General features: G+C 41.2%; 1 protein-coding gene across 2 annotated transcripts in view; it reads right to left on the bottom strand.

Moving 5' to 3' along the window:
* The window catches only part of LOC117376603 (nipped-B-like protein A), a 40,866-nt gene that overhangs the window by 24,833 nt on the left and 614 nt on the right, over nt 1–15,419 (bottom strand). The window contains exons 2-13 of one of the 2 annotated variants that reach the window (XM_033973111.2): nt 13,868–13,937; nt 10,753–10,890; nt 9,758–9,923; nt 9,091–9,191; nt 8,915–9,023; nt 7,814–7,965; nt 7,477–7,619; nt 7,305–7,395; nt 6,103–6,306; nt 3,939–4,178; nt 2,787–3,385; nt 1,572–1,782 (exon numbers count right to left, since the gene is read on the bottom strand). In XM_033973111.2, coding sequence (XP_033829002.1) covers nt 1,572–1,782; nt 2,787–3,385; nt 3,939–4,178; nt 6,103–6,306; nt 7,305–7,395; nt 7,477–7,619; nt 7,814–7,965; nt 8,915–9,023; nt 9,091–9,191; nt 9,758–9,923; nt 10,753–10,816 — 2,080 coding nt within the window. In that variant the 5' untranslated portion in view covers nt 10,817–10,890; nt 13,868–13,937. The remainder of the gene's footprint in view (nt 1–1,571; nt 1,783–2,786; nt 3,386–3,938; nt 4,179–6,102; nt 6,307–7,304; nt 7,396–7,476; nt 7,620–7,813; nt 7,966–8,914; nt 9,024–9,090; nt 9,192–9,757; nt 9,924–10,752; nt 10,891–13,867; nt 13,938–15,419) is intronic. The other variant, XM_033973113.2, reaches the window with a different exon arrangement.

Genomic DNA, 15,419 nt, shown 5'->3' with positions numbered 1-15,419 from the left:
TCTCATTCAAAACAGATAGTTTGTGGTGTTTACAGGACATATATACTCAAATGTCTGAACTGAGAATGCTGATTTCCTGCATGAAGTTGGTAGACTTCAAGATTATGTGCCATTAGGATAAATCTGAGTAAAACTGTGTAAACACTTTCACTCCGGTTGCATAGAGCTGCTGATCTCGATCCAGTGTTTTTACCATTAACAGAACAGACTATGGCAGCCCCCCATCGTCTAAAAAGAACACGGGCTAAACATTCTCATTCTCTCAATCATTTCTTGCTGCATATGTAACATAAAAAGTGACTACACTGTTCAAAAAGACTGAAAATATGAAACACAGATAAACAAAATGATGAATATAGAAAGTATTTGTGCCGCCACAGTCTCCGTGAAGTCTGTAGGAAACACTGCAGGAAATACGTTCTATACAAACAACAATGCTCTTAAAGGTTTATTATGTAACTTTTCAGATGGAGGGTCCAGCACCTGTTTGTCTCCATGTAGTCTAGAATGTTCCACAGTGGCATTCATGTCCAAGCTCTGTGGAGAGGAGAGCCCACTCACAGTAATAATGAGCGTTTTTTGAACAATTCAAATATGTGTAAAAGAACAAATGTAAAATAGATACATTTAATGCCATAATGGGGAACATTCCAAGCAAGGCATTAACATGTCCATGGAAACAAACAGGTAGTGGACCACCCACCATCAAAGTTACACAGTGAACCTTTAAGCCTCCCAGAAAGAGTGCGTTGCTGACGAACGATGAACCTTTTACACAAATCAACCTACTTTATATAATAATTTTGCAGAAAAACTTCTCATTTAAAAGAGCCAACCTCCCGCGGCCTGTTACTATAATCACCACATATATTATCATTATATCATATTCATCATCACACTTTTCCCTTTGTATTTTTCTGTATTACAAAGATCGGGCTGGACGGGGCAGACTGAGGTGGACACAGGTGAGTTTTCTGCAGTGTTTAGTGCATTGAGTCAAACTGTAGTCGACTAAAGACATGTGCTGCACATCGATTAACCCTCCCACTGAAACGTGCCGTCTGCAGCGCCAGAACCGCAGCCAAAACATGCACGGCTTAGGAATCAGGACACAACAAGTTAAGAATGAGAACGAGACACAGCGTTGACATGGAGGGACGTCTCGGGAATCGACTAAAAAGGGGGCATGGCAAAAGCTCTCAAAACTATCACGTCTCTATGTATCTGACCCAAACCGCACTCACAACACTACACCTGCACAGGGAGTTCATGCAAAAAGTATATATTTGTATATTTACAGTATTTTTAGAAAAGTATTAAAAAACAATGCATTTATATAAAGATAGAATAGACTTGTGAATCATGAGTTTAATTTGTCGTTTACTTTAAATACCAAAAAACTCCAAAAACAAATCTTAAGCTAACTCACTAAGTTCTGCTTTCTGCTTTGTCCCGTATATACATCCTTATCATTTAAATAAAATGATTAGCGGAGAAATACAAATGTTGGTCAACTAAGACTCCGTGGACAGACTAAAGGTCCACAGCTCTTTGATTCTGTGCATTCTCACTTTTGGAGGACTTCCCGGAGGAGAGCCGGTTCTTCCCAGACTTGCTGTGGCGGATGATCCTCTGTATCTGCTCCACTGAGAGTTTCTTCAACACCACCACAGGTTTGGGCCTCTTCTCAAAGTCCTGCACCAAACCCAGTCGCTCCAGCTTCACTTTGGGCTGGCTCCACATGTGACCCTCAGAGCCACTGCCGTCTTTGTCATGTTTGATCTGAGGAGAGAGAGAGAGATTAAATACTCACTACAAACCCATGTGTATAATATACAGTTTGTATAGGATATGAAAATGTGAAAATGTAAATGGATTACAGCAATTCAAACATTAATTAAACATTTTGATGTTAGTTTCCACCACCATTGTCTAAAACCACAGGCTTAAAGATATATACTCCACACTGTCCCATGTTTTAAATACTGTATGTGATGCTAGGTTGATTCAGCACAAATTATTTTTCCTGCACAGGTACAGAAAGAGTGGAGTATTTCTTTAAGAGGATGATACTTCTAAACATTAAAGAGGGGGTATTACCTGCTAACACAGAACATTTAGATCAACAAGTTTCCTCCTTGTTTTGAAAACAGTTTACTCGCCGAAAACAACGCATTAACATGTGTAATTACTTTTTACTTTAATATTTGCTCCGAGTCTCCCCTCCCTTAATGCTCTGAAGGGGGAGCGACTTAATGTAGAGAGCAATGACATGACAGCGTGCATCTCACTAATGAAGGATGATCAGGTTTGTGAGGTTGTAGTGTATTTTGTATCATGCTTTGGTATATTTATGGAAAATTGCTAATGTGGGAACATGGGTGACGTAGGCCTGTGGGCGGAGCTTTGGACGCGATCGTACTGCTAACCGTAAGGAGGGTTCAAACGGGGCCCGGGAGAGATCACATAATGACACAAATGTGCATGGGTGACATATAAAACCTCTTCAGGCATGTTTCTGATGAGGTAACAGCGTTATAACATGGTACAAAGCTCCAAAAAGTAGATTTTGCGTAATACCCCCTGTTTAAATATTACTAAAACTGTCCAAAACAAGTGAAACACCACTATCATCTTGACCAACTGTTAGTCATTAGTTTCAAACTCCCAAATTTCCCACAAAGGCACTCAATGGCAAAACAGAAATAAATCAGGAGTGAGCAGTGAGGTTGCAGGCAGTGAGCTGAATGATTGGAACGTGGTGGTTTGGCTCGGGCCCAGATCACCTTCGGGATCTGGAAGTTCTTCAGCGCTCCACTGTGCCCTCCCAGCAGGTGAGCGGGGAATGAGTCGGGAAGCTTATGGCCCGAAGAGGACGGAGCGGCTTTGAGGTCCTGTTTAGTGCTGCCGCGGTGCCTCCGATCTCGCTCCGCCTCTCTGTCCCGCTGTGAAGGTTTGGGAACCTCAGACCTGTCATCATGCCGATGCTTGGACGTTTCTCTCCGCTCGTGTTTGTCGGCCCTGTTCTTGATTACCTTCGGACGCCCGCCCGGTTTGAGATGCGAGGCCGTGTCCGACCCCTCCAGTGCCACAGGATCACTGGCTGGTTCTTCGGGCCAGCGCTGGGCCTCGAGGGCTGGGATAGGGGCAGCGAGACAGGGATCTATTTGGCCGTCAGCGTGACCGGCCTGCTGGAGGTCGATGCTCACCATTAGAGGAGGCCGACTGGCGCCGTTCCCAGCGGCTGTGGCTTCTTGTGGGGTCAGTTTCCCAGCATTGCCCCCTCCTGTGGATCCGCTGCCCGGAGCTCCCGTGGGTCCGCCCGGGCCGCCTGCTCCCGGCTCCAGGGGGAACGAGTCCTGTTTCCTCTTCTTCAGTGGCTTGTCTACAACAGAAACAAGCAAATGATTAACAATCTCATAAAATTAACCAACTAACTTACTTTTCTTTTAACCTGTGCCTTTAATTTGAAATAGGATCACTAATATGTTTTATTTGAGGAAAATGTATAGGGATAAGGGAACTTCATCCAGCCGTACATGTGGAGATCTTGGATGTGAGTAGGTTGAGGGATTAGATCGATATGAGGGAAGTATTGCATTTGCAATTACATTTTCAGTTTGTTTTAATGACAAGATTCTGTTCAAAGTGCACATTTTAAACACATGCAGAAGATCTGACAAAAAGACAAAAATGAATTAATCCAAGAATCACATTTCAGAAGATGTTTGTACAGATCTAAACTACATTTCATTATACAGAATATTTAGAACTGTAGCCTTTGCAGTTTGCTAATTGCATCCATTCAAATTAGGATTTTGATTCGATTGTGATTAATCGGTTTGTGAAATAAGTGACATTTTAGTTATTGAGCCAAAGCTTTATCTGGAACATTCACATTAAAACAAATCAGAGCAAAGTCAAGTCTAAATTCACACCTTTGTCTTGTACTTCCTTGGAGCATTTTTCACTCGCATTCTCTCGCTCTATCCTTTCGATTTCAGCGAGAGCATCAAGCTCCGCTTCGTCATAAGGACTGGGGGGTTGCAGAACGGCGCCCCCTGTCTGCAGCTGTTGAGGACGTGCGCCGTAATTCTGCTGAACGACTGGCACCTGTTGGAAACCCAGTTCGGTCTCCATGTTGTCCGAGTTCTGGTCAGCAGCTGGCACAGCCTCACCTGCAGAACACCAAACACAATCTGTGTGTTTCAAATCACAATATTCTAATAATATTTCATACAGATGGGATGAATACTGTTAAAATGCAGTTTTTCGTTTAATACAATAAGTTAATGGTCACCAATAGAAATAGGGTTGTGAAAAGTATAAAAAAATCAGACACTATAATGGATACTAGATACTCATTTGAGCAGGTAGTGAGACTAAAAAAAAAAAAAAAAAATCACATTTACAATGAACCTTTCCTCAATATCTTTAGAATGATCTTGAACCGTATAAGACATATAAACTAGTATACCCCCATGAACCAGTATGGAACATATCGAGACGACAGAGGGATTACACAGAACGCATGGGAACAGAACACAAAGTACTGTTATTTAATGTTAATCACATTCTGTTGTCTGATCATCATCATCGTGGTATCAGAATCTGTGATATATATTGAGTCTATTCTTAGTATCGAAATAGAATTGACTATTTTAGTATCGTGACAAAATTAAATAGAAATCATCTATCTTAAACATTAATGAATTTAAAAACCACCGTTTGATACTTTGCAGTGACATGATGCAGGGGATGTTCTACATGTATGTCAATGGTGGAGTGTTCAGAAGTTACTATGATGATGCCCACATCAGAAAATATTGCCAAAAATTTGTTTTAAGGAAGTCTGAAAAAAAATCTAGAAAAATAGATTGAAACAACACAGCCTGTGATCAGTCCGAGCGTTCATGGTCCTGTTTAGGTGATTTTCAAAACAAAAGTGTGAGTGACTCACTGAAAAACTATTTTCTAATGCTAATGCTAATGCTAGCTAGGCCGTGACTGAAATTTAATGTGTGAGAGACTTGTTTAACAGCACAAATCATCTCACCCGTTTTAGTTACAACTAAGATCGTTTTCACACTGCGTCTAGTTAGGTCAACGTAAAAGAGCATTCGCTCTGAAAGCGGCGCCTGGACCGGGACGAATGTGGTGTGAACCTGAGTGGCTCCACTCGCGCTCTGGAGCAAGGCAAATGCGGGGGTGAATACAGTGTAAACGCGACCGTCCTCAGGCTGACCTATGCAGTCCGATGTGACAGTAAAAGTGCTTGGAATTGGGCAAACATTCATTCAGTGTATTTGAATGAATGTTTGACACGTTTGTCTGACAAGGCTATTTAGATAAACTTAATATCAACCACAGTCTCCTCCTGCTGTGCACCCGGGTCTGTCTGCGCAGGTGAGGCCGGGTCTGTCTGCGCAGGTGAGGCCGGGTCTGTCTGCGCAGGTGAGCCCGGGTCTGTCTGCGCAGGTGAGCCCGGGTCTGTCTGCGCAGGTGAGCCCGGGTCTGTCTGCGCAGGTGAGCCTCCGTCCGTCTGCCTCCTCAACCACCACCATATACAGTTGTCACGGTGTATTTATCCACAGGTGAAAGAAAAGCTCGCGGCGTCTGGGGGCAGTGAGCGTGTGCGTGTATATTGATGGCGCTCTGTTCCTTGAAGCGCGTCGTCATAGAAATAAGTTCTTGTATCAGCTGATGAACTCTCACAAGACTCATGGTGTTTGGACTGAACGAGTCGCTGTGTATGTGAACAAGGCCCACCTAAAAGGAAATCTACTGCCACTGGGGGGCGCTCCGCAGAGACACTAACATGTGAAAACCACTGGGGGGCGCTCCACAGAGACACTAACATGTGAAAACCACTGGGGGGCGCTCCACAGAGACACTAACGTGTGTGAAAATGACCTAGGTCAACTGTTTGTCGTCAGATTGTGTAAAATAAAGCTCAGATTAAAGTCTAACAGAGCTTCAGATAGAATGGAGCCTACAGCATCACGTCATTAGGAAACGTTATTGACATCAGATGCAAAGTATCAATATTGTTCTACTAAACAAGCTCAATATATTAACTTGTTTAGATCATAAAAGCCATACCTGGAGGATCTGAGTCATTGGACTTGACCCGTGCCAGTTTAAGAGTGAGTTTGGTGGAGTTGGGGGAGCTCACGATGTCGTACATGTCCTTTTCCTCTTTTACTGTGGGCGCCTTCTTTCTCTGCAGGAGCTGTGCCTTCTGCTCACTGGGAGACGCTACGTAGGGAGGAGGAGACTGCAGGATGAGTGGGGGACGTGAACCCGCTGAGAAGACAGGATCATTTTTAGAACCGGGACCTTCTATGGGGCTGTTCACTGCTAACACATAACATTTAGAGCAATGTTTCCTTTTATGTTTTGAAAATTCTATATTCACCGAAACAACGTATTAACATGTTTAATAAGTTTCACGTTTGTTTGTGACGCTCTGAGTCTCCCCTCTCTTTGCTCCCCGTGTTAAGTCACCCCCCCTTCAGAGCGACATCACAATCAGCGCGCAACTGAAACTGAAACTACTGCACACATCATCAGGTTTGTCAAGCTGAGTGTGCAGTTTTGGACCGTGTTTTTGTATAATTATGGAGAACTGTTGTGTGGAGCATGGGTGACCTAAGCATGTGGGCGGAGCATGGGTGACCTAGGTTTGTGGGCGGAGCATAGGTGACTAGGCTTGTGGGCGGAGCATGGGTGACCTAGGTTTGTGGGCGGAGCTTTGCATAAAATCTTACAGCAAACCGTGTGGAGTGTTCGAACAGGGCCCGGAGGGGATTGCAAAAATAACACGGTGGAAAGCTAAAGAAAAATGTGCATAAGGGCCAATTTTACACTATATGCTCTGCAGATTTAGGCTGAGCTCTTCTCTTAAACTGAAAACACTCCATTCCACCTTGTGATGTCATCATGTGGTAATATAGGAAGTGCTCCACTGTGTTTTAAACTTCACACACTTTCACGATACGAATACTTCACTTCAGTCCTGGAATTGCCAATCTCTACTGAACTAAAGGTAAAAGGAGCTGTTAACTTGAAAACTACCACTTCATGACATCATAAGGTGGAACAGAGCATTTTGAGCTTTGGAGATGTAACAGACTAATAATAAAGTGACTCAAACATGTGTGAATGAAACAAAACACAACTCCAGGTCTGTTTTTTGAGGTTTAAGCCAGAATGTTGTTACCTCATCCAAGAGTACATTTTGAGTAACATTTTGTGTGTTTTAATGTGTTGAGTTTTATTGGATGTTTGTCTTTGGCGCTTACGTTTGGGCGTCCCTTCACTCCCCGCAGGAGAACAGCCGGACTGTGGTGACCTTAAGGGAAAAGCAGGATTTCTCATGGAAGAGTCTCCCTCCTGAAGGACAAACAGGGATCATATGAACTTTGGAGTTATACGTGCAGCTGTTTGAGGCGCAGGTGAATAAAGGGAGCGTACCACGGCCCCTAATCGATGCACGATGTTCATGTAGTCTTCGGAGCCGTGCTGGTCTGAGTGGTGGTTGGCGGCGTTGGTCATCTGCCCTTTGCCTTCGTGGACGTTCCTGATGTTTCCCGGAACAATCGGACTCGCTACAGACACTGAGGAAAAGTTTCGATTGAGCTCATTTTGACCCCAAGAGCTGCTTATGTAACATGTAGTAAGTGAAATTTGTTTTGCCGTATACAGATATAACACATTAAAGGCCCATTCCTTTGCATGTTTTCAGACAATACAATAAAAATATCTGTACAGAGGCAAAGGTGATTTTAAATGATGGGCTGGGAGCACAGACCTGGTTGCATCTGTTGGTGTTGGTTGTAGGTGGGCGGCTGATACGGTTGTATGAAGCCGGGGGCGGGGCTTTGGGGCGTGTAGGGACTGGGGACCGGACTGTTCTGACCGATGAACCGACCACTGGAGCCGCTCTGAGGGCCCACGAAGCGACTGCAAAAGAAAGAAAGTACAGCATGAAGTGCAATTGAACAAGTAGTATTTTAGCTCACGTTTATTAAACTTCAAATGCATCTTTGGGTTCACGTCCAGTATTTTCAAAGACATTTTTAGTTTATAGTGATGCTCCGATACCAGTTTTTCCAAAAAAATGATACGAGTACTTCATTTTGAGTATTTGCTCAAAACAAGTACCAATACCAAGGATCTAATGCAGAGGTAAATCCTTTCATAGGATGATAACGATATTCATAATACTTTTTACTTTAGTGATTTTCAACAGCCTGTCACATAAGGATTCTACAGTTTGGATTACAGTCGTCCCTCACTATATCGCGGTTCGCCTTTCGCAGATTTTTTGTGTGTGCAATTTTTCATGCTTTTAATTACAGTGTATGAGCGTGCATTGTGTCGTGCGTCCTGATTGGCTGTTGGACTGTAGACCATTGTGTTGTGCGTCCTGATTGGCTGTTGGACTGTAGACCATTGTCCATCAGTCTCCTCCGTGCCGTGTCTCCTGTCCAGTACAGAATGTGTTCAGACAAATTTACATAAACGTTGGATCTCAGTGTGACTCTGAAGTGCTGTACGTTTGCAATTTGTTTTCTCCCCGACAAAACCCACAATGTCGATGAAACGTTCTGCACCGACAAAGACGCCTACGAAGGTTTGAACTTTGAGAGAGTTTAAACGAGAGAGAAATGTGAGAAAATGTTAATGCCTGTGTGAGAAAAGTGTATAAAGTGTGTGGTGAGGGGTTTGACAGACAAAAACAGAGAGAATAATGTAAAAAATAAAGCTGATACTTCACGTATTTTGCCTATTGCCTGTTATTTTTAAAACATGACCCCCGCCATAAACCAGAGACCACTGTAATACTGTAAGGAGCTCCTTTTAGTAACATTTTAAATACAGCATTTGAAACAAACACCTATTGAAATACCTTGATGAATTGGGAGAAATCGCTGATGACTGGAAGTTTCCCGACTGGGCCGGGCTGTGCATGGAGTTGGTGATTTTGTATGATGGTACCATCGGCTGCTGCCTAACATCTGTTCAACAAAACAATTAGTTACATACTCATCATTTCCAAACCCACGTCAGTTTTCCGTGACATACTTTTCTCCCTGAAGATTCCCGGGTTCCTGGCCAGCATCGTCTGCAGCAGCAGTGGGGCGTCTCCTTCAGGCTCATCACTGCCCAGGTTGTCCTTCAACTCTCTGTAGGAACAAACGGGTAAAATGACACACTTCAGCCGTCATTTTTCACACCATATCATCTGAGACAGGGTAAATAAGAAATTGTTCTTACTGGTAAAAATAAAAAACAGTCACTTTTCACAATATGATTTGGTTAAAAAAAACTGACATATTAAAGCGCAAATAGAGGAGCAATCTCTGTAGCATTAGAAAAAACAGTACACAGACAGTAACCATTTATCAGAATCAGAAGACTTTTATTGCCATAGTCTGTGAACACAGTTCACAAACTAGGAACTTGATTTGGTGAAAAAGTGCAACATAAACACACTGAATAAATACAAATACAAATAAGGGCATGCACAAAGTTAAAAAGATATGCTTAAAAAAATCAAATGAAATACTTAAAGGGAGAAAATATGTACAACTATTATATGTACAATATGTACATACTATAAATATGTACAAATATTATACGCCACAAACTGCATCAGAAGAAATGATTGAAGAAAAAAAAAGCCACGATAGTCTGAATAGATTTTATGATAAACTCTGCATTACACAGGACCCCAGCCACATCCACTCACATGTGCTCTGTGGAGACCTGGTTGAGACCTTGGGCTAACTGTGAGGCCAGACTCTCATCCCGACAGCCCAGCAGACAGGTCACCTCCTCCGCGATCCGCCCATTGTACAGGAGGCTCTTGGTGGTGGTGGCCGGGAGAGGAGAGGGGAGAGGGAGCTGGTTCAACACTGGAACACACAAAGTCAACTGTTACTATGTGAATTATCCCAAAATGTCAGATACTCCCACATGTTAGAGCCATATGAACCATCTGACACTCTGAGGAGTAAACCGGGGCCGGACCGGGGCCGGACCGGGGCCGGACCGGGGCCGGACCGGGGCCGGACCGGGGCCGGACCGGGGCCGGACCGGGGCCGGACCGGGGCCGGACCGGGACTAAACCAGGGGAATCAGCGTTTCATTTTTATGGAGCCAAACGCTGTTATTCTGTCCAGCTCTTTGAATGACTCTGTGTAATAATAATAATAAACTTGCCTTAATGGCCGTACAGTTCAACTAATCAGATTGGGATTATCCATTACAGATTTTTTTTCTGCTGTTGCTGATATTTACCTATAACAATATTATTTTTGAATACACGGCAAAGCATGCCCAATTTATATTTAGGTTATAGTTAATTTCAATTTAGTAAACCTGATGTGATTTTGTTTTCTATGGTATGTTTTGTGTGTTTGTGCAGACAGGTGTAGTTTGAGCCTAATTGTTCTGTTGTTTCTATTGTAAATCACTGGTCTGTTCAAAAGAATGAGCCATGGGCACAGACTGGGGCTGCTTAAAAAATACATCTGTGCCAAAAATGTTGAATATTGGAACAATACCAATATCTGGGAGAACAGATCAACTTTTACCTCACCAATAATATTTTGTAATGAAGATTATGGCCCAAATAATCAGATTAGGATTCCTTTGAAAACCAAGCAGCCGTGAACTATCACAAAGTCTCAGGTGTTGTTTTAACGTTTTAACAGATAAAATGGACAGAGAGGGGGTGCTCACAGTCAGTAAGGCTAGCTATCCCAGCGAGAGTCGTGATGGGAACATGAGGCATATCCCCATTCATGCTGAAGGTGGCGCTGTGAGTCCGTACACAGGTCGATCAGGGTCTGAAGCACCCGCCCTCACATCTCCCAACACCTGGAACAGACAACAAGCCTGGTTACTCTGACTAAAGACACAACACTCACATTTCAAACTCCAGAACAATTTTTATACCCAAATAATTATTTTAAAAGCTTTTTTAATACAATGTTGTATTTTTTTACTACTAAATAAAAAACAGTATTTGTTTATTATACCATGTGCTCTTACACAAGCTCTGATAAAACTCAAGAAACTATTCACAAAAACTTTAATTTGATCCAGTTGTGATTTTTTTTTTTTTAAACCTGCTCAGTTTCAACACTAGTTTTAGTATCGATTAGTATCTGATTTCTGATACTCTTGACCACAATAATTACAACTAATAATAACTATATCAATGAATCTCTTCCATTTGTGTAGCACACGTAAGCGCAAACACAAATTCACTTAAAGAGTAAAGCACAAAATGGACTCACTGAAGACAACTGGACAATTCATCGCATTTTAACTGAGATTCTGATTCACGTCTAAACTCAGTGATCAGCTTCAGTGTTTTTAATGGAGGTCCAGTGATATGTCAGTCAAAGTTTTCCTCCAAAGTCTTTCGTCTGCTCCTAACCACACGTTTTTACTATTTTGTGTTAAACAGCACTAATATAAAGCTTTTTTGTTTAATAATAACATTTAATTAATAAATATGGCCTTAGAAATATGACAAAAAAGAAAAGTTTTTAACCCAGTTTTCATTTCATTTAATGTATCTTTATTTATTCAGTCTGAGCCCAATGAGAGAATTTAAACTCCTTTTCATGAGCCCTGTTCAAATACAGAACAAAACAAACTCCACGGGTTAATTTAAAACATTAAAAACAGGAGTGAGTATAAATGTTTATCTCCACATTATTAAAGTGCTGCAGTGTCTCCAGTTTTACATGTCCTTGAAATGTGTTCCATTTTTGGGAAGTAAAGTAACCAAAAGCTTTCTTTCTCATTTCATTTTCAGTACAGCCAGTTTTAAGACGGAGACAATCATGAGACCTTGTATTAAAAGTTCAACAAACAGGTGAGATATCGAGTCAGTCTGTCGAGTCGTCCCTCATACATACAGTTAATAACTTTAGCTGTAGGATTAACTGCTAATTTACAGCGACACCGGACCAAAGCATTCACTGACAGAGGTTTTATTTTACCCACAGCAGCATGACACGCACATGAGGTACACGCTGTAATTTACCTGCATTTACTATTTATTATAAAAATGAAAAATAACAGAAATATCTGTTAAAATAATAAACTGTTGGTTGCAGCACCAAAGTCATATACTGCATCAGGAGTTATACAAAAAGTATTTTTCTAACGCAAATAAAGCCCATCAGTCACTGAAGTAATGTTTCCCTGGCTTTCTGAAACACACATGTGCATCTTTAAAGGGTAAAAACATTATAACATAGATCTCAAACAGACCTGGAGTTGTGTTTTGTTTCACACATGTTTAACACACAAACCCTGCAGATTTAGGCAGAGTTCTTCAAACTGAAAACACTTCACCTTGTGATGTCATCATGTGGTAATACAGGAAGTGCTCCACTGTGTTTTAAAAAGCTACAAGCGTCAGTTTTTCATAATGTTGGACCATTAAATTAAGCAAAACAAAACTTTTAAAGTTAAAAACATCCAGATGTTGTGATTCCAGATATGGGTCTAAATGTTGGTTTGGGAGTTTCATTCATTGTAAAGATTTGGGCCTGTGACCTACAGTTCAATATATGAAACATATATATATATATATATATATATATATATATATATATATATATACATACATACATATATGAAAGCTGGATATATATGTCTGCGGTTTAATATTCATCATGTGTCAGTCTCTTTACAACAGTGGGAGATTTTAGTCATTTTTATGTAAAACAATAAGATCTGAGCTGTAGAGGCTTGGATAAGTGTAATTTGTTTATTCTCTTTATTTGTTAGAGCTCAGGCCTTTTAGTGACACGGTCGATTTAAAAATGGTTTACTGGGATTCTCCTGCTTTGTGTCAATGGCATAAATCAGCTTCAATAATATCGTTTATGTCAATATTTCTCTGTAGCGAAATACAAACTGTGTTATCATGACAGGCCTAAGTGTCACCATCCCCAGAAGTTACAAACGAGAGCAGAGCGGTTCATAGAAACTTTATTACCAGGACATAGTCATGTTTGTACTGCCCAGTGCAGTGCCTGGATCAGTCTGAGGGTGGAGCCTCTGGGAGTGACCGCTCTGTGCAAAACCTACCTGCTCATTCTAAATAACTTCACAAATTCGTAGTTGCTGCTTTTGAAAGAAAATTAATTGGAAAAAACAAGCTCATCTAACTGCGTTTTCGATAAAATTTGTGATAAAAGTTAAAAATGTTGTATTCTGCAGAGTGCACATTGTTTGAAATTCCAAGAGCATTAACATCAGAAAGAAAACTGAAATATGAACTGAGAATCCCAGACATTTCAGAATATGTTTGTATCTGGACAACAGTACAACTACATTTTTCTGTAAAACAAAAACCTTTTAGACTAAATATTTTGTTCTTTGCAGAGGACATTCTACGATTTAAATAACTGCAGCCTTTGCGATTTGATATTTACGCCAACTCAAAGTGAGATAAGTGCGATGTGGTCAAACTTCTGTAATAATAGTTACTGCTTTTTTACTTTACAGTTATGGCTGTCAAAAAACAGACACTACTCGACACTAATAATATACAAATGAGTTACTCGTATGAGCAGGTTTCGATACTGCAAGAAAAAAATCACATTACCAGGAAAAAACTGAGCTTTCCTGAACAGTTTATGTTATTTTGCCTTTTATCAGACCAAGAAGAAGGCCTCATAAAGAAACTTATTTATCTTCATTTTGGTATTTAATCAGTATCGAGTGAATTCCTTAGTATCGAAATAGAGTTTGAAATTTTAGCATCGTGACAAACACAAGTTAGAATGAACAAGGACTGTCATAACGAGCACCAAAACAAATCCAATACCTTTTTGAAGAATCCTCTGCAGCCTTTGGTGGACTCACTGACATCTCAGAAAAACGCCCCCTCTCACAATCTAAGGAAACACAACATCCAATCATCTGCATTTAATTATGTATATGTAATTATGATAGAAGAAACACGTGACTCTTTGACGTTTCATAAAAGACACGTGGGAACAGTTTGAAATATGCATGAGACTTTGCAGGGTATTAATGTCAAAAATCAGATACTAAAACTACTATTGAAACTAGATACTCATTTGAGCAGGTGTCCATAGTAAAAAAGTCACATTCACAGGACAGAAATTAACTTCACAATGATCCTGAGCTGTGTCTGAGAAAGTATGAGATACACAGACACACGTTTGATAAACACGGAGGGGACTGTGTGCTGCAGTCGGCCTGGTCTGACAGCTGTGACACTGACAGGCGAGAGGCGGCACAAAGGAGCAGATGCACGGGGAGGGAGGCGCGGAGGGAGGCGCGGAGGGAGGCAAGGAGACACCAGCTCCCTGCAAAAAAACAACCAAAACAAATGAGTGCATTAACTCAACTTCAGCTAAACTACTGGAATAAGAGGCAGAAATGAGAAGAGTTTGTGGTTTTATAGTAAAATGCTGCGTGTGTTTGAATTTATGCAAAGTTTCAGCGATAAAACAAAGAGTGAACTGCAATTATCAAAACAAACAACGTACTAGGAGTTTGTGTGAGAGAAACGCACTTTTAGAAGTTAGTTTCCTAAAGCATAAATATCACACACAGAACACACACCTCCTGCACAGACAGAACACACAAAACACACACCTCCTGCACAGACAGAACACACAGAACACACACCTCCTGCACAGACAGAACACACAGAACACACACCTCCTGCACAGACAGAACACACACCTCCTGCACAGACAGAACACACAGAACACACAGAACACACACCTCCTGCACAGACAGAACACGAAGCTCGTAGTAAACAACGTCTTCACTTTAGATCGAGTCGAACCACTCAAACTCGCTTTCTACACTGGATTCTTGTGGCTGCTTTTATTTTTTAGCCATTTATGCTAACTAGCATCAACATTTACAGTTACAGGTTAGCTGTAAGAGCTGTTAGGAACATTATTCAAATGTTTACAAAGGGTTACATGGTGTTTAAGGGCACTGAAACAGTGGAAAACCTAAAACACTGGTGCAGAGTCATTTAAACATAAAACACTGGTGCACAGAGTCAATTAAACCTAAAACCCTGGTGCACAGAGTCATTTAAACCTAAAACCCTGGTGCACAGAGTCATTTAAACATAAAACCCTGGTGCACAGAGTCATTTAAACCTAAAACACTGGTGCACAGAGTCATTTAAACATAAAACACTGGTGCACAGAGTCATTTAAACATAAAACCCTGGTGCACAGAGTCATTTAAACATAAAACACTGGTGCACAGAGTCATTTAAACATAAAACCCTGGTGCACAGAGTCATTTAAACATAAAACCCTGGTGCACAGAGTCATTTAAACATAAAACACTGGTGCACAGAGTCTTTAACGCTAAAATCCTGG

This window comes from Periophthalmus magnuspinnatus, chromosome 9, assembly GCF_009829125.3.
Source record: "Periophthalmus magnuspinnatus isolate fPerMag1 chromosome 9, fPerMag1.2.pri, whole genome shotgun sequence".
NCBI lineage: Eukaryota > Metazoa > Chordata > Actinopteri > Gobiiformes > Gobiidae > Periophthalmus > Periophthalmus magnuspinnatus.
Note: the sequence above shows the minus strand (reverse complement) of the source record. Positions and strands in the feature narration are given on the sequence as shown.